This window comes from Carassius gibelio, chromosome B3 (assembly GCF_023724105.1).
Source record: "Carassius gibelio isolate Cgi1373 ecotype wild population from Czech Republic chromosome B3, carGib1.2-hapl.c, whole genome shotgun sequence".
Taxonomy (NCBI): domain Eukaryota; kingdom Metazoa; phylum Chordata; class Actinopteri; order Cypriniformes; family Cyprinidae; genus Carassius; species Carassius gibelio.
Genome location: NC_068398.1, coordinates 8,871,484 through 8,893,382, shown reverse-complemented (window position 1 = coordinate 8,893,382; position 21,899 = coordinate 8,871,484). Strand labels below are relative to the sequence as shown.

The following is a 21,899-nucleotide window of genomic DNA, read 5'->3' as shown; positions in this document are numbered from 1 at the left end:
TAGACCCGGGGACCTGTTCGTTGTTGGATGTTTTATGCTTTCTACAGCACAGAATGGACTGCGGGAGTTTGCCATCCATGCTGAAGGTGAATGTGGCTGCTATTCCCGCTTTTCGTTCCCCAGTTGACAGGCAATCGATCGGTAAGCATGCTCTGGTAATCAATTTTCTCAGGGGAGCGAGGTGATTGTGTCCTTCACGGCGCCCTCCATGCCGTGGGACCTAGCTCTAGTTTTGAGTGCTCTATCTCTACCACCGTTCGAGCCCTTAGCTTCGATTGGGGTTAAGGAGCTTTCCCTGAAGACTGCCTTGCTTCTTGCTCTCGCCTCGGCGAAGCGCATCAGAGACCTACATTTCGGTGAACAATGATTGCATCTGTTTCGGACCTGGCAACTGTAATATCAATTTCCGGCCGAGACCAGGTTATGTTCCGAAGTCACTCAATACACCATTTAGAGCACAGGTTGTTTCACTGCCCGCCTTATCAGCTGAGCCGTCAGCCTCCCGTGATGCTGATGCTCAGAGCGCCGTCTGCCCTTTTAGGGCTTTGCGGATGTATGTGGATCGCTCGGCTACCTTTCGTCAGTCGGACCAGCTGTTTGTGTGCTTTGGTGGATGTAACAAGAGATGTGCTGTTTCAAAACAGAGACTTTCTCACTGGATTTTGGACGCTATTGTTTTGGCTTACGAATGCCAGGGGAAGTATTGTCCCCTCAACATCAGAACTCATTCTGTGAGGGCAACTGCTTCCTCCTGGGCCTGGGCTAGAGGTATGTCTATTCAGGAGTTATGTCTTGCTGCTGGCTAGTTTTCCCTAGAACACATTCACCAGGTTTTACAAGCTGGATGTACCCTCTGTAGCGTCACATGTACTTTCGGTGAGTTAAGTTTTATTCATTCTGTTATAACCAGCTATACAGTAGTTACCATGGCTTTTAGTTTAAACGCATATTCCTCACCGTTCACTTTTTTACTAAAGCCACTCGCTGTTGGTGAGCCTGGGTGCGAGGGCCCATTCATCGCTGCTTGCAGCTTTAATTTATTATTAGTATTTTTATTTTTTGCTGCTCTTAAGAGTTTCAAACCTAGCTCTAGTCAGGAAATATAAGAGTGAGAGATGAGTTTGAGAGAGGAAGTGTGCAGTTAGTGCTGTTTGTAAAGAGAAATACACTGTGTTGTCTTGTAGATCACTGTGTTTATTCAGTCCTTCAGTTTAGTGCTTTGTAATGGATGGTTTGTTTTGCAGTTATTGTCCATGTTGTCTAATTAATATTCACATACCTCTGCTATTAGTCAGATAATGTTTATCTGGAAACATTATATATTTCTTTCTTACTTTTTTTACATCTTTTTTATTCTGTGCAATTATTAGCTTCCCTAAAACTGAAACTCACTCAAAGCTCTATTTAGACAGATCAAGATTTGTGTATTTTATTTATTTTACCATGTTTAAATCCAAATATTTTGTTACCAGATCATAATCTGTGCTCAGATGCAATTCACTCTAGATGAAATTATAAAATAACATAAAATAGACAAATCATCATCTCAGTGTTTAATGAGTGTTTCATTTAATGATTATTTTTCTCTTTGTGTTTTAGTGCTGATTTCAAACATTTACTCTGGACAACCTGAAGGTGAGTCATTTTTTTTTTAAATGTACAAGTGCATCTCAATAAATTAGGATGTCATGGAAAAGTTAATTTATTTCAGTAATTCAAGTAAAACTGTGAAACTCATGTATTTAATAAATTCAACGCACACAGACTGAAATAGTAAGTCTTTGGTTCTTTTAATTGTTATGATTTTGACTCACATTTAACAAAAACCCACAAATTCACTATCTCAACAAATTAGAATATGGTGACATGCCAATCAGCTGATCAACTCAAAACACCTGCAAAGGTTTCCTGAGCCTTCAAAATTATCTCTCAGTTTGGTTCATAAGACACTGAATCAGTGATTATGTCACACCCAGGGGCGGCTATGCTTTGACTAAGCCACACCCCTTCTCAACTTCCACCTCGAGGAGGTCCCCAAAGCCAACCCAATGGCCAAACAACACGAGAACAAGTAAGTGATAAAACAATCTTTATTTAAATATTTAAAAATAGCTTGGGGAATAGGGAAAGGGTAATTAAAACTAAACTCTGACTCGGCCCTCCAGATGGGCTATGGCCGGGAAGAGGTCAGGGAGCAAAGGGGCCACGGGGATCCGGGGCGTGGGACTCGGGGCCCGGCCAGAGTCTTAGGTATCCGTAGCGCCCTCCTTCTTCCTCCTCTTCGCTGAATACAACTCACGGTAAGTACTGGTTCACACAGTTCGTTCTCGGGGTGCTCACTCTCTTTCTCTTCCTCCACAGGCAACGGCTGGGACGCAAGGGCACAGTTAATTCGGCTTGGTTTTGCTCTCACCTCTTCGCTGATTGCAGCTCACAGTAAGTACTGGTTCACACAGTTCGTTCCTTGGGTGCTCACTCGCTTTCTCTTTCTCCACAGGCAGCGGCGTAAGTACAGGTTTCCTCGGTCTCTCCTCGTGTTACCCACTCTCTCTCCTTTTCTCTCCACAGGTATCAACTTGGGCACAATAGCACAGTTAGTTTGCTTTGAATGGCTCTCACCTCTGGGCTGGACACAGCGTACTGTAAGTACAGGTTTCGCTCTATTTCTCCTCGCGTTATCCACTCTCTCTCCTCCTCTCTACAGGTATCAACTTGGACACAAAACACAGTTACTCTGCTTTGGATGGCTTTCACCTCTGGGCTGGACACAACGTACTGTAAGTACAGGGTTCGCTCTATTCCTCCTCGTGTTATTCACTCTCTCTCCTTTTCTCTCCACAGGTATCAACTTGGGCACAATAGCACAGTTAGTTTGCTTTGAATGACTCTTACCTCTGGGCTGAGCACAGCGTACTATAAGTACAGGTTTCCTCTGTTTCTCCTTGTGTTACTCACGCTCTCTTTCCTTTTCTCTCCACAGGTATCAGATTGGACACAAAGCACAGTTAGTTTGCTTTGAATAGCTCCCACCTCTGGGCTGAACACAGCGTACCGTGCTATCTCCGGAGATCTGAAGCACGCTCACAACATATACTGTACTGAACTAGACTAGAACCAGCAGTCTCTTTGTCCTCCCGCGACGGAGTGCGTGAAGGCGGGGGTTTATCTGACAGGACACACGGCAATACACAGCAACCCACAGCAATATACAGCACCACGTCAAAATTATAGGTTTTCACAGCACGAAGACTCACCCACCACACTCAGTGTACGAAAAGGACACCCGTCTTCCTTCACTTCGCTTGGTTCGGATCTGGCGATGGAATATGCGGCCTAGCTAGTGATGTCGTCGTTGTGACTACTTCAATAAGTATTCCTTCGGCTCTCCCACCACGCTATATTAGGGGTAGGGCCGCCCTCCTCCTCCTGGGGAGATCTACACAACGCCAGGTCAATATACAGGGCACTTTCGGCTTGCTCTTAGTACTCACATCAATGCCGCTTCCAATCCCCTTTTTCACGTCGTCTCAATTCGCCGTATAATCCGTTCACTTCTCAACCTTTAAGGTTCGCGATGTCTTCACAATCATACAATTCCAGCCTGAGGGAGAGAGAGAGTTAGACAGCCACCAGCAGCGCACCAAGACGGGCACGACACAGTGCTTCACACACACCAGAAAGAGCTCCCAGACTGTGAAATAACTTGGCCTTAAGTACTGCCTTGTCCAGCGTATCCTCCAATCACCAACCGCTGTCCCTAACTAGGCACAGGTGCATCGAATTCCCTGATTTTCCCTCTTACGGCGCTACCGGAAGTTCCGGTGTTCTGTTTTTCCGGTCCGGGCGGAAACACTTCCGGGCGGAACCAAACTTCCCGAATTTTGGTTCCGCCCCTAAAGATCGTCACCTTGTGACATCCTCCCCCGCCAATCCGTTCTAGTCCCTAGAACGTCCTCGGGCTGTCCACTCACCATAGCGGGCAGGGGGTCGGCCTCGGTTCTCTCGCTGGGATCGTCTCACTGGTGAATCGGGCTCAGCTTGTTCAGGGGCTGCTTCTGGTTCTCTCGGGGCGATCGGGGGTGGTGCCACCACGGGTCTCCCTGGTACCACAGCCCAACCTTCAATCCAGGGGGCCGCTGGTACAGGTTCCGTGGGGACTTCTTCCACGGCTTCAGGGTAGTTAGGGCATGGGCGAATCATGTTCCGGTGCACCACACGGTCGGGGCCTGATTTCCCTTCTGGCCGGATGGTATAGACCGGCTGTCCCGGCCTCTGCTGCCGGCAGACTACATAAGGGGTGGCCTCCCAACGGTCACTCAGTTTCCCCTTCCCCTGCCGCCGATTATCTCTCACCAACACCCTCTCTCCTGGCAGTAGAGGGGCTTCTCTAGCAGTCCGATCATACAACCGCTTACTTTTCTCTCCTGCCGTCTGTATCCTTTTCGACACCTGCTCGTAGGCGAAATGCAAGCGCTGGTGATGGCGCCCCACCCACTCCGTTACACTTGCTTCCTCTTGGTCGGCTGTCACTCCTAGGACCAGGTCAGTAGGCATTCGTATGTGTCTGCCAAACATCAGGTACGTGGGGGCGTAACCCGTAGTACTATGTATACTGTTGTTATAGGCCTGTAGGAGGTTTGGCAATGCACTCACCCAATCATCCTGCCGTTGTTGGTCCAAGGTCCCCAGCAGCCCCAATAGGGTCTGATTGAATCTCTCGCAGCCGCCGTTCCCCTGAGGATGATACGAAGTGGTGTGAGTTTTCGTGCAACCGTACAACTGGCATAGTTCTCTAATTACCCTGGACTCAAAGTTGGCTCCTTGATCGGAGTGCAGAAACTCCGGGCATCCGAACGTCTGGAAGACGGCCAGCCATAAAACTGTAGCGGTGGTGGTTGCAGTCTGGTCGAGGGTGGGGATAGCCCAAGCGTACTTTGTGAACAAATCCGTTATTACCAAGATGTTCTGGTAGCGATCTCGTGGTCGGCCCAGTGTCAAGAAGTCCATAGCCATGATATGAAGGGGGGCCTTCGCATGGATGGGTACCATTGGCGCTCGGACCTCCCGTCTGGACTTAAACAATATGCATCTCGGGCAAGCTTGAATTAGGGCGTGCACCGATGCCTCTAGCCCGGGCCAAAAGAAGAATCTCCTAAGCAGGGACACAGTCCTCTCCTGTCCCTGGTGCCCCAACTGGTTGTGGTACGCCGAAACTAACGCCGTTACCTCATCTGCGGGTACCACGATCTGGCGTACTTCTTCGCCCAACTTCGGGTCACTGACCCTTCTGCACAGAACGCCATCTCTCAGCTCCAGCCTGTCCCATTGCCCCAGCAGCCTCCTCCCAGTATCCGTCTGGGCTAACCTCTCCGCTGGCGTCAGCCGTCGGCCCTGTTCCAGCCATTCTCTTACCAGCCGCACATCTTGATCCCTGGCCTGTCTCTCCCTCCACCGACGGGGATCCCATCCCCAGTTCTCAGGCACGGCCTCTTGTCTGCTGCCTGGTGCCTCTACTGCTCCTACCATATAGCCCTCCTCCGGGCTGGCCCCTCCGGGGCTTTCCGCTTCGGGCAGCCTTGAGAGGACGTCCGCGTTCGTGTGTTCACGCCCTGGTCGGTACTGTAGTTGATAGTCAAAGTTGGCCAGTTGGGCCACCCACCGCTGCTCCACGGCTGTAAGTGTACTAATGGGTTATTGTCTGTAATGATCGTCACCTTGGCACCCCAGAGGTAGTCTTTAAATTTCTCACTTAGGGCCCACTTCAATGCCAGCAGCTCCAATTTGAAAGAACTATAGTTCGCATTGTTCCTCTCGGCTGGGTGGAGGCTCCGGCTGGCGTACGCGATGACCCTCTCGACTCCGTCCTGCCGTTGAGCCAACACCGCTCCCAGCCCGAGATTGCTGGCATCTGTATACAGAAGGAATGGTTTTGTGAAATCTGCGTATGCCAAGATAGGGGCCTGTAGCAGCTCCTGCTTCAATGTCTGGAACGCCGACTCACAATTTGCATCCCAGTCTACGTTGGGCGACCCCCGGCCCCGGTTACGACCTGTGCCAACCAGCAACTGATTAAGGGGTTTAGCAATTTTTGAAAAGTCCTTTATGAAACGCCTATAGTATCCCACAAATCCTAAAAAGGATCGCACTTGCCTCACTGTCCTCGGGGCCTTCCAGTCTTTCACGGCCGATACCTTTCCAGGATCTACGGACACTCCAGCCGCACTGACCACGTGGCCCAAAAAGTTGACTTCTCTCCGTAGTAAGTGACACTTATTGGGCTGTAGTTTCAATCCGTACTTCTCCATGGCCCGAAAGACTTCCTCGAGGTGCCTCAGGTGTGAATCAAAATCTGGGGAGTAGACAATCACATCATCCAGGTAAACTAATACTGACTCCATTAACTGACCTCCCAAGCACCGCTGCATCAGCCGCTGGAAGGTGGCCGGAGCGTTACAGAGCCCGAAAGGCATCCGGTCCCATTCAAATAGTCCAAACGGGGTTGTAAAGGCAGTCTTCTCCCGGTCTGCTTCGGCCACCTGCACCTGCCAGTAGCCACTGGCCAAATCTAGGGTAGAGTACCATGCCGACTGCGTGAGGCTGGCAAGCGAATCTTCGATCCGCGGCAAAGGGAAAGCGTCTTTCTTAGTCACGAGGTTCAGCTTACGGTAGTCCACGCAGAATCTCCAAGCCCCCGTCTTCTTTTGCACCAGCACTATGGGGGCCGCCCACGGGCTGCTGCTTTCCCTGACAACTCCTTGCTTCAGCATGCCTTGCAGGAGTGTACGTACCTCGGTATACAAAGTGGGCGGAATTGGGCGATACCTCTCCCGGCTGGGCCCTGCATCCCCGGTAGGTATATGATGTTGTACCACCTGGGTGCATCCGTAGTCTTCATCGTGGGTGGCGAACACATGCTGCCATCTCCGAAGGAGGGCCTGTAACTTCTGTGTCTGTGCTTGTTCTAAATCCTCCCCTTGTAATGACTCACCCGCCAGGTGGCTCGGCACACTCCTCTCCATACCACCCCATGGGGTGTCTACTTGTGTCAGGGCCACCTCGATGACAGTGGGGCACACCTGACGAAAACTAATATCCCTCTCTTCCCTTACTTGGTGGGGTGTAACTGTTGTCAGACGGGCTAATCGTTGGTGCCGATGTAGTTGCACCGCGTATGGGTGTACATTCCGTATCCTCACGGGGACTCTCCCCCGCCGGACCGTCGCTAGTCCTCGTGCCACTTCCACTTGTGGACAATCCACATGGGGCTCCACCAGCACCCACTCTTCTGGGCCCGCTCTTCGGGGCGGTACTCGCGCCCACACAACAGCCTCACTTTTTGCGGGGACAGACAAAGCAAAACGACACATCACTCTTCCTACCTCTTCCTGTTCTCTGCGGACTTGGCTCATTTGCACCCTTCGACAGTCAGCTACCACACACTCCCACTTGGGCCTCTCTGCAGGTGGTATCTTCGATACGGGCCTAGCCCGAAATAGCTCTTCCCAGCAATCAGCGAGGACATTCATGCCCAACAGGGCTCGATGTGCACCCAGACAATGGTCTTGCACGATAATCACACCTTTCTGTGGGACCATCACTCCGTGAACCTCTAGGTCCGTCAATCGGTAGCCAATATATGGGATGTCGAGGCCGTTTGCGCCCTTCAGAGTAAGCCAGGGGGCCTCCGCCCCTGGTGCCCCTTGTTTCCCAAACACTTCTTCGGATAAACTCTCAGCAAATAACGTCACTTGGGAGCCTGTGTCTACCAGGCATTGAATCTCCTTGCCGCACACTCTCACCTTCGCCACGGGGCTACGCCCAATCATCTGGCTCCTAGAGCCATATCCTCTTCCAGGGTCTTCTCGAGGGGTCCCGGCCACACGACCCACAGTGGCCGGCCGACCTAAAAACCCCCTTCTGACGCCCTGCGGGGCCCACACTGGCGGCTATAGTGACCTGGTTTGCCACAGCGGTTGCAGATGGGTCGCCCTTGCTCGTCCCATTCAAAACGGGGCCGATTAAAGTGGTTCGGGCGCCTGAACGGCTCTCGGCCTCCCTCTGAGTACACTCAGTCTCGGGGCGCCGGCCGTGGTTCCTCCCGCGCCCGTCCTTGGCGCAATTCTCCTACGAGGGCTTTAGACAGTTCAGACATCTGATCGCGGACATCTTTCAAAAGTTCAGCCTTCAGTGCTTGCTTCCAGTCAGGGCCTCCGGGTTGTGCTGGTGCTACTTCACTGACAGACAGCTACGGGGGTGTGGTCACCATACTGTTCAGTGAGGAACTGGAACACAGTTTGGGCGTTGGCTCTAACGGCTTCGGGGGCGGCATGCACCTCTCGCCGCGCTTCTCCATCCAGGGAGTTTAACACAAATTGAAGCCGCTGGGCTGCACTAAGGCCCTGTAGGTCGGCCAGGTACTCTAGTTGGGCCTTCCATTCAGACAATCGTACCTCGGATTCTGTCCCCCCATACTTTTGGATCCAGGGGCTCCCCATAAAAACGGGCATAGCACGGGGTTGGGCTGAAGGCCCCGCGTCGTCGGTCATTGGACGACCTTGGTTACTCAACTCGAGGTGGAAACCCTGCCGACTACGCCAAATCTGTCACACCCAGATTTATGCTTTGACTAAGCCACACCCCTTCTCAACTTCCACCTCGAGGAGGTCCCCAAAGCCAACCCAATGGCCAAACAACACGAGAACAAGTAAGTGATAAAACAATCTTTATTTAAATATTTAAAAATAGCTTGGGGAATAGGGAAAGGGTAATTAAAACTAAACTCTGACTCGGCCCTCCAGATGGGCTATGGCCGGGAAGAGGTCAGGGAGCAAAGGGGCCACGGGGATCCTGGGCGTGGGACTCGGGGCCCGGCCAGAGTCTTAGGTATCCGTAGCGCCCTCCTTCTTCCTCCTCTTCGCTGAATACAACTCACGGTAAGTACTGGTTCACACAGTTCGTTCTCGGGGTGCTCACTCTCTTTCTCTTCCTCCACAGGCAACGGCTGGGACGCAAGGGCACAGTTAATTCGGCTTGGTTTTGCTCTCACCTCTTCGCTGATTGCAGCTCACAGTAAGTACTGGTTCACACAGTTCGTTCCTTGGGTGCTCACTCGCTTTCTCTTTCTCCACAGGCAGCGGCGTAAGTACAGGTTTCCTCGGTCTCTCCTCGTGTTACCCACTCTCTCTCCTTTTCTCTCCACAGGTATCAACTTGGGCACAATAGCACAGTTAGTTTGCTTTGAATGGCTCTCACCTCTGGGCTGGACACAGCGTACTGTAAGTACAGGTTTCGCTCTATTTCTCCTCGCGTTATCCACTCTCTCTCCTCCTCTCTACAGGTATCAACTTGGACACAAAACACAGTTACTCTGCTTTGGATGGCTTTCACCTCTGGGCTGGACACAACGTACTGTAAGTACAGGGTTCGCTCTATTCCTCCTCGTGTTATTCACTCTCTCTCCTTTTCTCTCCACAGGTATCAACTTGGGCACAATAGCACAGTTAGTTTGCTTTGAATGACTCTCACCTCTGGGCTGAGCACAGCGTACTGTAAGTACAGGTTTCCTCTGTTTCTCCTTGTGTTACTCACTCTCTCTTTCCTTTTCTCTCCACAGGTATCAGATTGGACACAAAGCACAGTTAGTTTGCTTTGAATAGCTCCCACCTCTGGGCTGAACACAGCGTACCGTGCTATCTCCGGAGATCTGAAGCACGCTCACAACATATACTGTACTGAACTAGACTAGAACCAGCAGTCTCCTTGTCCTCCCGCGACGGAGTGCGTGAAGGCGGGGGTTTATCTGACAGGACACACGGCAATACACAGCAACCCACAGCAATATACAGCACCACGTCAAAATTATAGGTTTTCACAGCACGAAGACTCACCCACCACACTCAGTGTACGAAAAGGACACCCGTCTTCCTTCACTTCGCTTGGTTCGGATCTGGCGATGGAATATGCGGCCTAGCTAGTGATGTCGTCGTTGTGACTACTTCAATAAGTATTCCTTCGGCTCTCCCACCACGCTATATTAGGGGTAGGGCCGCCCTCCTCCTCCTGGGGAGATCTACACAACGCCAGGTCAATATACAGGGCACTTTCGGCTTGCTCTTAGTACTCACATCAATGCCGCTTCCAATCCCCTTTTTCACGTCGTCTCAATTCGCCGTATAATCCGTTCACTTCTCAACCTTTAAGGTTCGCGATGTCTTCACAATCATACAATTCCAGCCTGAGGGAGAGAGAGAGTTAGACAGCCACCAGCAGCGCACCAAGACGGGCACGACACAGTGCTTCACACACACCAGAAAGAGCTCCCAGACTGTGAAATAACTTGGCCTTAAGTACTGCCTTGTCCAGCGTATCCTCCAATCACCAACCGCTGTCCCTAACTAGGCACAGGTGCATCGAATTCCCTGATTTTCCCTCTTACGGCGCTACCGGAAGTTCCGGTGTTCTGTTTTTCCGAATTTTGGTTCCGCCCCTAAAGACCGTCACCTTGTGACAATTATAACAGCTTTAGACAACAACACATCAGTCTAACCTGATTAAGCATGTTTTAAAATCAAGTCACTGATCATGTATTAAAAACAGCACATTGTTTTAAATGTGAATTGTTGTCATTGTACAGAAAGACCAAAAGCCAAAGTGAGCATTAAACCTGATCAACATGTATTCAGAGGAGAGACAGTCACTCTCAGATGTGACATTGATGGTGAAGGAGTCACTAGCTGGAAGTACAGCTGGTATAAAGACGGTTCAGACAGTGTTTTCAGTGAACTACAGGAACACACATTCAGTTCTGTTACTGAGTCTGACGCAGGTAAATACTCCTGTTATGGAGCAGAGAGAGGAGGATCACGAACATCACACATTAGTGATGAAGTTACACTGACAGTATCAGGTGAGTTTGATCATCTCTTCATAAACACACACAAGTTTAACATGTTATTAATGAGTGATTTCTGTATTTCAGATATACCCGAGGCAGTTTTAAGTGTTTCTCCACAGAAGTGGTTGACTGAAGGAGATCCAGTGACTCTGATCTGTGAGGTTAAAGACTCCTCTACAGGCTGGACATTCAGCTGGTACACTCTACCTGTTTCATCAGGTAAGATATAACGTGCTTCATGTTATATATATATATATATATATATATATATATATATATATATATATATATATATATATATATATATATACGATTTCTGTTGTCTGTATAAAGTGAAAGTGCAGAGATACCTCAAGAAACATGACACTTTTAGATCACCTTTGTTGGTACAACTCTAATTCAAAGAGTTTTCTTTATTTTCATGACAATGAAAATTGTAGATTCACACTGAAGACATCAAAACTAGGAATTAACACATGTGGAATTATTAATGGAATTATATTCATAACAAAAAAGTGTGAAACAACTGAAAATATGTCATATTGTAGGTTCTTCAAAGTAGCCACGTTTTGCTTTGATTACTGCTTTGCACACTCTTGGCTTCTCTTGATGAGCTTCAAGAGGTCGTCACCTGAAATGGTCTTCAACAGTCTTGAAGGAGTTCCCCGAGAGATGCTTAGCACTTGTTGGCCCTTTTGCCTTCTGTCTGCGGTCCAGCTCACCCCTAAACCATCTCGACTGAGTTCAGGTCCGGTGACTGTGGAGGCCAGGTCATCTGGCGCAGCACCCCATCACTCTCCTTCTTGGTCAAATAGCCCTTGATGCCTTCAGTGTGAATCTACAATTTTCATAGTCATGAAAATAAAGAAAACTCTTTGAATGAGAAGGTGTGTCCAAACTTTTGTTCTGTACTATATATATATATATATATATATATATATATATATATATATATATATATATATATATATATAGATAGATAGATAGATAGATAGATAGATAGATAGATAGATAGATATAGATAAACTAGTCTGAGTACTGATTGTACCAACAAAGGTGATCTAAAAGTGTCATGTTTCTTGAGGTCTCTCTGCACTTTCACTTTATACAGACAACAGAAATCGTTATAAGCTGCTCTCAGACAGCAGCAGAGGAGCTGGAGGAAACTACACGGTCAGTTCTGCTGCTCTAAAACACACAGGAGTTTATATGTGCAGCGCAGAGAGAGGAAAACCAGTCTATAACACAACCTACAGCAACAAACAGCCACTATGGGTCACTGGTGAGTTCAGTCTGAATCACTGAATGAAATTAGAATTTGTCCTTGATCTTTTAAGATCATGATTTGTTAGGATATTTGATTCTGTCAATATACAAGGCTAATAATGAATTGTGTCGATAGAGAAAGAAGATTTTTCTTCTGTCAGAGATTAAAACAACGGTGGAGGAAGGGGGGAGCGGCAACTCGGGGTGGCAAAGACATTTTCATTATTTCAGTGTAAAAATGAGTTTAACAACAATGTACTGGACTGTTTTATTGCCCACAATACAACTGAACAACATTTATTTTTTACATAATTAGAATTGAGATAATGGTGGATTAAATTAAATAATTAAATAATAATGGTTTCTCCAAAGGTTTTATCCTCAACACTTCGTGAAGTTGTCTCAGTTTTCTTTGGCTTGCTCTCTGATGGCATAATTACAAATATGTTACAAATGTACATTTGTGTAAAGTGTTAAATCAATAAAACAGTTTTGACTTTATTTCCAAACTGTAATTGTCTTCTCAGGTGTTTCTCCTCCAGTCTCTCTGATCATCAGTCCCAGCAGAACTCAACACTTCACATCTGTCTCTCTCTCTCTGAGCTGTGAGGACCAGAGTAATTCTGAAAGATGGAGAGTGAGAAGATACACAGACAATGAGCGGCTGGAAGATTGTTCATCATCTCTGTGGGGATCACAAACAGGATCTACATGTACAATCAGCTCCACCAGCACATTAGACACTGGAGTGTACTGGTGTCAGTTCTGAATCTGGAGAGATCAGTCATCCTGTTAATATCACTGTACACTGTGAGTCTGAGTTTCTGTGTGTATGTGTGTATGTTTTTTTTTCTTTATTTCTGATTTTTTTTTTTTTTTTTTTTTTTTTTTACACTATTACTTTAATTTACAATGCCGTACACAAAGCAGTTAATTAAACAAAATCAAAAATTAAAGAAGCATCAGTCTGCACTACATACAAACACTCAGTGGGCAAAAGACACCAAAAATGTAGTTTTGTAAGAAAACTTTAAATTTAAGAAAATTGTAATCTTTATTATTAAATGTTATCATATAGTTGCTATATACTATTTACAATCAGCACACATTTCATCTGTTTGTGTAGTTGGTGTAATTCTGGAGAGTCCTGTTCATCCTGTGACTGAAGGAGATTCTCTGACTCTACGCTGTTTATATAAACATTCAACTCCACCAATCCTCAGAGCTGATTTCTATAAAGATGGATCACTCATCCAGAATCAAACTACAGAGATGATCATCTCTACTGTCTCAAAGTCACATGAGGGTTTCTACTACTGCAAACACCCAGAGAGAAGAGAGTCACCCAAGAGCTGGATCTCAGTCACAGGTGAAAGTCAATGAAACTGTGAGCTGATTTATTTCTTGATATGCTCTCGTTCAGATATAGTGCTTGATAAAGTGTTTCTGTGTCTCTTTTTCAGCATCTCATTCAGAATCTCAGATCTCTGTCCTCCACACACTCAGTTATATACTGACAGTTTGTCCATATCTGATAGTGACAGTCGTGCTGATCTTCAAATGCTGCAGGATGAGAGGTATAACAGCTGAATGATTTATTACATGTCATTATAATCATATTTTACTGAGCAAATATTATTATTGTCATTAATGCTGTTTGGCTGAATGTGCATGTGGTCAAATTAACTTTTGTGTTTGTGTGCATGCACCACTGTCCTCCTTTGACTTGCAGCTAATGGTTGTTAGATTCAACATGAACCAGAACTTCAAACCGTTAGACTTCTGAGTGAAACAGGATATTCAACAAGAAAACATGTAGAGCAAAACTTGATTTTACCCAACAGGAATTGTTTGGCATTACATTTTTCTTTTTTTTTTTTTGTAATTGCTAAAACACTGACACAGTGACTCAACTAAACTGTTTGTTCATAAAGTTTTGGAAGCTTACTGCTTTTTCAGTTGATTTCAGTATTATTGTATCATGAAAGTTAAAGTTTAATGTTTTTATTTTGTTCTGCTTAAATATTGTAATCTAGTTCAATCTTTTAAAGTATTAGTGCATCTATGTAATGTAGCCTTTGTGATGTTTGCCTGCTTCAAAACCACATAAACATGTAATCTGTAAGCATTTTTATTCATGACTTGTATTGTTGCAAAGCTCTGTAGGATTTTCATATTTTGAACTGTTTACATTTTCTTTCTTAAAATAAAAAAGCAGTGCCTTTTAAAATATTGTGGAGCTGATGCTTTGTTAAAACACTCTTGCAGTGTCACAGTAAAAACTAAAGAACCATGACCTATGAGCCAATCGGGTTTTACATGTCCATTAATATACTGTAATTATTACAGTTAATATGCATATAAAAATAAGGTAACACTTTAGAATACTGTTTCTTACTTACTACATAACTAATAAGGAATTATTGAAGAACTAACAGGTGATTATTCATTAACACTTAACTCACTACTGTTAACTACTAAGAAAGATGTGTTAACTAATCAGTATGTAATATAATTTTATGATTGTGTTAAGTAACAGTTAGCTAATCATTAACTAATGTATTCTTGATACCTCCTGAAGAACTACTATTAATTATCTACTAGTTAAGTTTCAAGAAAAATAACTATGAAATAACTACTAATGAACAGTTATAGGCAAAAAATCACTATAATAATCAGGTTGTGTCCCACAAATCAAGTACTTGAGTAAAATTACAGATACCCCAATAAAATATTACTCCAGTAAAATTATGAGTAGGCCTATTCATTTTCAAAATTACTTGAGTAAAAAGACAAGTACAAAGTACTACTACTGTAGCAACTTTGTTACAGCCAACTTATTAGCCTATAATGGAAATGAAATATGGATTTTGTTTGCTTCTAAATGTTTAACTTTTGATTATGACATGTTTGTTAAATTTGTTAAAATGTGGGCAGTATACATGTTAAAATGGAATAAAATATGCTGTATTAAGAAATGTTCTCATCTGAATTAAAAAGATGAGAGTATTTTACAAAATTTATGATTACCTTTATAGGTTTTTTTAGTCAAAATGATGTAGTTTATTATTATTTATTAATAGGTTCACTTTAGAAATCTGTAAGTCCTGCAAAATGATCTGATAAATCTTTATTAACTACTAATGGGTTCCCTATGTTTTCACTTTAGAATACTGTTTCAGATTCTAAGTAATTCTTGAGGAATTATCTGATAATTATTTATTAATTACTAATGGGTTCCCAACATTTCCACTTTAGAATAGGCCTAATGTTTCAGGTTCAAAATAAGTCCTGCATAATTATTTGATAATTAATTATTAATTACTAATGGGTTCCCTATGTTTTCACTTTAGAATACTGTTTCAGATTCTAAGTAATTATTCAGGAATTATCTGATAATTCTTTATTAATTACTAATGGGTTCTCAATATTTTCACTCTAGAATAGGCCTAATGTTTCAGGTTCAAAATAAAACCTGCAGAATTATTTGATAATTCTTTATTACAAATTGGTTACCTGTATTTTCACTTTTCCTCAGGCTTTGCCTTACAATTAGAAATTGAATTAATGATAATGTGGTATATGCTGAGGAGGCACACATACAGTACTGTATATAAAATATAAAAACTAAGATAAGTTATCGCAAGGCACTGGAGTCATGGTGGGGTTCCTAGCTGATTTCTTACAAAACACACTCACAAAACAATTTACTACATAAGCAAAACCTCTATAAAATGTATTGCATTTATTAATATTGCATTTTCATACTACTAGTAGTATTGCTAATAACATTTATATGAAAGGGTCACAATTCAATGTAATTGCGTATAACTGTTCAGTAGTAGTTATTTCATAGTTATTTTTCATGAACCTTAACTAGTAGATAATTAATAGTAGTTCTTCAGGAGGTATGACAGAATACATTAGTTATTGATTAGCTAACTGTTACTTAACATAATCATAAAATTATATTACATACTGATTAGTTAACACCTCTTTCTTAGTAGTTAACAGTGAGTTAAGTGTTAATAAATAATCACCTGTTAGTTCAATTCCTTATTAGTTATGTAGTAAGTAAGAAACAGTATTTTAAAGTGTTACCAAAAATAATACCAGCAAAATGTGACAACTGTAAATTGATTCCTGAATAAATGAGTCTTATGAGACATTAGAAACACTCATCAGTAGAAGTGATTACTGAAATAATAGTTGTTCTGATGTTACTGTTATCTTGTATTTATGGCTCGTGAGACAACAGACACTGAGCTGTTCTTCATTAAGAGAACCTGTAGTTTAAGATGCACATGGTATATTATAAAAATAAATGATGTTACATTACTACACAACTCTCTGCAATACTGAATTCTGACTGCTAATACTTGTACTCATTCCTAATACTTGTTGTTGCTCATGACAATAGATAGATAGATAGATAGATAGATAGATAGATAGATAGATAGATAGATAGATAGATAGATAGATAGATAGATAGATAGATATATTTATTATGAGCTGCTGTCAGACAGCAGCAGAGGATTGTGTGATGAAGAGAGAAGAAAAGTCTATAACACACACTACAGCAACATGCAGCCACTATGGGTCACTGGTGAGTTCAGACTGAATCACAGAATGAATGAGACAGTGCTGACATCTTCCTTGATCTTTTTAGAGCGTGATGTGAATTAAAATTATATTCCATCATAATAAACTCCTATTTTTAATGGTGTAAATTGAGAAAGATGATTTTGCTGTTGTGTAGGTACTGCCTCTATTAGCAGAGACTATCAGACCATCACAATGAGGTGCTTTAAACGTCTGGTCAAAAAACACATCCTCTCCACTTTGCCCTCTTTTCTAGACCCTCTACAATTCACACATCGCCCCAACCTCTCTACAGATGAAGCTATCTCCTACACACTGCACTCCATCTTATCACATCTGGACACAAAAGACTTGTATGTCAGAATGCTGTTCAGTGACTTTAGCTTATCAGTGGCTCTGCTGTAGAGAGAGTCAGGAGCACCAGATTTCTTGGTGTGCACATTTCTGACGAAATCAAAACTCCACTGTGAAGAAGGCGCAACAACGTCTTCACTTCCTGCGAAAGCTGAAGAGAGCCAGTCTCCCAGCACCCATCTTCACCATCTTCAACAGAGGAACTGTGGAGAGCATCCTGGCCAGCTGCATCACTGCGTGGTTCGGAAACTGCAAAACAGCAGAACGCAGACCCTCCAGCACATAGTGAGGACAGCTGAGAGGATCATAGGGGTCTCCCTCCCCTCCACCCAGGACATCTATCAGGCACACTGTGTACGCAGAGCCTCCTCCATTGTGAAAGATTGATCTCACCCCTCCCACCATCTCTTTGACCCCCTGCCATCACGCAGAAGCCACACAGCATCAGGACCCACACAGAAAGTTTCTGCAACAGCTTTTCCCCTAGGCTGTCAATATACTAAATAAGCTGATTCAGCATCCTACTCACTCATTAACTGCCTTCCTACTCCATCTACAGAAAAAAAAAAAACACTTCAAGGTACATTCACAAACATCTGCACTTTCACTTAGCTGTGCACTATAGACTCTTGCACATCTGCACAATGGTCAGTTTACCTTCATCTGCACTCAACTCCCTCAATGTGCACCAAAGACACTCTGTACAAAAGCACATATTCTGACATAATATCTGCTCTGATCACCTCAATTGTACACAAGCACTATTCTTAAACTCTAACATTTCTTACATTCCTACAATTTCACATTTCTACCTCATTTAACACTTATGTCTTGTTATATTTATTGTGCTGCTCGTCATGCTTCTTGCTCGTTATATTTAATGTGCTCTTCTGTCTGATCCCTGTTGTCATGAACACATCTGTATACTTGTTTTCTCATTGTTTTTGCACCTTTGTCCATCAGAAACAAATTTTTTACTGTTATCAATGTACTTTCAGGGAAGAACTTGTCAGCAAATCTACTTCACAGCACATCAGTGAAAGCAGTTGACAGTTACAGAAGGGTATATATTATTCTTTTAAAACAAATATATTATTATATATTAATCTTATCCGTATTTTTACGTTCTACTGTTAGTGTTATCTGTATGCACCAAGGGTCTGAGAGTAATGCAGTTGCAATTCTCTGTATGTATGTGTTGTACATGTGGAAGAATTGACAATAAAGAAGACTTCAACATTTTTGACTTGATTTTTGACTGATACAGATCAGCACCTTCTCAGAAGTCGACATTCCCTCAACAGAGTGAACGTGATATAAAATCGAATTCATGCATCATACACATATTTGACAGGATGAAGATGGACTCATGGTTGATTTCAATACAGATAATATTAATATTTAATATTATTTTTATCAGTACTATTTAAAATCCTGAGCTTAAATTTGTCTCCCAGCCTGACCAGCTGAAAGCCACCAAAAAGCTCACAAAGTTTAGGAATAAAGCCAATGTCTGCAAACATGTTATTGAATTTTAATATGGCAGATGTTGAATCTTTGTTGTTCCTGTAGCGCCACAGCAGGACCAAGAAGACAATGAATAAAAATGTGTCACTCCTACAGTCTCTTCATTTTCATGGGGTTGAAACAAATGAAATGTAGATTTGACAACAACAACGACAATTTTACAATTTTATACAAATATACTGACACACAACTAAAAGTAAAGTTTACATTGAAGAGTTCAAGAGCAACAGGAGTTTAGATCAGTACGTTTCTGCAGATAGCAGTTGTTACCCGGTGGGAAAGATCAGTCAAACATGATAGGGCTTTGTTGCAGATTAAGGCTCAATCCAGTGGAAGAATAGTTTTAAAAAGCTGCCAGGTCATGAAGCCATGATTACATGATTTAATAATGAATAATAACCAGACTGAAATAACTGAAACAGCTACTAATATAATAATGATAATAAAAATGAAGACTATTCATTACTATAATAATTATGTATTTATATATATATATATATGTGTGTGAACATTTTTTTGAATAAAAAAAAACAAAACAAATATTTACTGTACACTTTTTCTTTTAAAGATGACTCTTAAAGACTATTTCCAGGTTTTCAAGGGACCTGCAACAAATACAAGTGATATCAAGAAGACAGAGAAAACTTGGCAAAAAGCAAAGCCACACTCAACTGTCAGAATGAAAGTCCCACTAAATTATCAAATGATATAAGGGCACACAAGGGCTTCCATCACTAATATAAAGTACTGGTGAATCAAGTGCTCTGTTCAGTATTTCAAAGATAGTACAGCACTGACGTTTCTGGTCTCCACCTCTTCAGCGTGAATTCATCAACACCTGAGCACATACTGTACATCAAATCGCTAGATCCAGTAACAGCACAGGAATGTATATGAACAAATGTTTATGCACTTTTTTTTCATTCTTAGATTTACAGAAATAGTTGTAGATTTACTGTATTTCTACAGTTTCTGTATTTCCTTCACTTTCCTAAAGTGCGACATTCACCTTGTGTTTCCATCTACAATCCTGTGTACATAATGTCTGAACTCGCAGTGGTTTTGCCTAGAAGATGCCAAGAGTAGGAAAAACTTCATTAGGAATAAAACAAAAACAAAATTAGGAACATATAATGCAAATTTCACCCCAGAGTCCTTTAGCCCTGATGTACATTACTTGTATGATCATTTTTAGTGTACCTTTGTATCCTTTGATTTTTTTCTGCTTCTTTATGGACTTCATTTCACAATCAGCATAGGTGAGTTCAGTAGGTACATTTACACTGACTACAATGAAAAACAGACAAAAGACACTTGCTTTACACAAAGTTAACTTATAAATCATTTGAATTGATTATTTAGAAAAGAACTGTTGATTTGGGAAAATGTAACCATGACAAAAAGTAAATACCAAAGGTGTTGTGGCATGAGAAATCAAACTTTCCTTGATCTTTTGGCATATAACCATGTAATATACCAAAACAATGCATGTTTCAAAGCTTAAATTGGCCTTCTATTTAAAAACAGCATTGGCCCTGCCCACTGACGTTCAGTCTTTGTATACTTTAGGCTTTAATCTGTAAAGCAACAATAGTAATGACTCAGACTGACCAGACAGCAGTGTGGTGTTTCCTTCTTCACTCTGGTTCTGCTCTGATGTCTTACTGCTGTTCTTCTGATGACTGACCCTAGAGGTAGACCATCCACCTAATTAAATATAAAATGTTCATGCAAACATTCTCAGGAAAAGTAATGTCAAACATAAAACACACTTTTAATCTCCTTAATGAATAGATGTTTGATAGGTCGTAATATCTAAGTCACCACACATTAAGTCTGATCAAAAACCACCACTCGCTGCATCCAAAGTGAAATCACACCTGATAAATGACTCTTTCAGATGTAGCAGCTCGTGCATCATACAAATAGTGGACAGGATGAAGGACTTAACTCATAATTTATTTAGATACGAAGACATGAATATTTTTTTTATCAATACCTTTGAGTATTGAATAACTAACACACATGAGATGATCTACCTTTAAACCAATTATGAGAGTTATGACCAGGTAACCAGCTTAGGCAGAGTTAGTGTCTGCAAATGTATCACTGAATTTCAATATGGCAGAAGATGAACCTTTGTTCTTTCTGTAGCGCCACAGCAGGACCAAGATGATAATGATAAAAAATGTCACAGTTAGTCCTGCGGTAACTCCAATTCTCATGGGATTGAAACCATCAGGTCTTGATGATCTGGAGGAAGCTGAGATACATGCAGTTGATTTTACATTTAGAAGAGTGCTGTAAATGATACAGAAATATTTCAGTAGTGTTTATTGATGTACAGTCTCACCTCTGACTGAGATCCAGCTCTTGGGTGACTCTCCTCTCTCTGGGTGTTTGCAGTAGTAGAAACCCTCATGTGACTTTGAGACAGTAGAGATGATCATCTCTGTAGTTTGATTCTGGATGAGTGATCCATCTTTATAGAAATCAGCTCTGAGGATTGGTGGAGTTGAATGTTCATATAAACAGCGTAGAGTCAGAGAATCTCCTTCAGTCACAGGATGAACAGGACTCTCCAGAATCATATCCTCTACAGAAACAAATTTAATGTGTGCTGATTGTAAATAGTATATGGCAACTATATGGCAACAAAATATAATAAAAATAATAAAGATTTTTAAATTTTCTTACAAAACAAAAATTTGGGGATCTCTTAACCATTGAGTTTTTGTTTGTTTGTAGTGCAGACTGATGCATCCTGTTTTTATTTAATCAACTGCTTTGTGTATTGATTGAAAATTTTAGGAATAAAAACTAAATCAGAAAATAAATAATTAATTAAGTATACGGAAATATTGACTCACGTTGGATAGTGATATTCACAGGATGACTGATCTCTCCAGATTGAGACTGACACCAGTACACTCCAGTGTATGGTGGGACAGTGTAGCTGATTGTACATGTAGATCCTTTTTGTGATCCCCAGCGTGATGAACAATCAAACAGCCCAAATCTGTCTGAGTATCTTCTCACTCTCCATCTATCAGAGTTACTCTGGTCCTCACAGGTCAGAGAGAGAGAGACAGATGTGAAGTGTTGAGTTCTGCTGGGACTGATGATCAGAGAGACTGGAGGAGAAACACCTGAGAAGACAGTTTCAGTTACAATTTGTAACATATTTGTAATTTATGCCATTAGCAAGCAAGTTAAAGAAAACTGAGACAACTTCATCAAGTGTTAGTTCTGGAGG

The 21,899-nt window shown here is 42.7% G+C and overlaps 1 protein-coding gene and 1 pseudogene across 7 annotated transcripts in view; one reads left to right on the top strand and one right to left on the bottom strand.

The window, feature by feature from the left end:
* Nucleotides 1-21,899, top strand: part of LOC127952809 (Fc receptor-like protein 5) — a 75,855-nt pseudogene that overhangs the window by 23,546 nt on the left and 30,410 nt on the right.
* LOC127952811 (Fc receptor-like protein 5) overlaps nt 18,629-21,899 on the bottom strand; it is a 140,874-nt gene continuing 137,603 nt past the window's right edge. For 6 of the 7 annotated variants that reach the window (XM_052551628.1, XM_052551626.1, XM_052551630.1 and 3 more), the window contains 6 exons: nt 21,514-21,792; nt 20,997-21,239; nt 20,781-20,906; nt 20,255-20,350; nt 19,844-19,930; nt 18,629-19,709 (listed from right to left, as the gene is read on the bottom strand). In XM_052551628.1, the coding sequence (XP_052407588.1) occupies nt 19,666-19,709; nt 19,844-19,930; nt 20,255-20,350; nt 20,781-20,906; nt 20,997-21,239; nt 21,514-21,792 (875 nt within the window). In that variant the 3' untranslated portion in view covers nt 18,629-19,665. The remainder of the gene's footprint in view (nt 19,710-19,843; nt 19,931-20,254; nt 20,351-20,780; nt 20,907-20,996; nt 21,240-21,513; nt 21,793-21,899) is intronic. The other variant, XR_008153059.1, reaches the window with a different exon arrangement.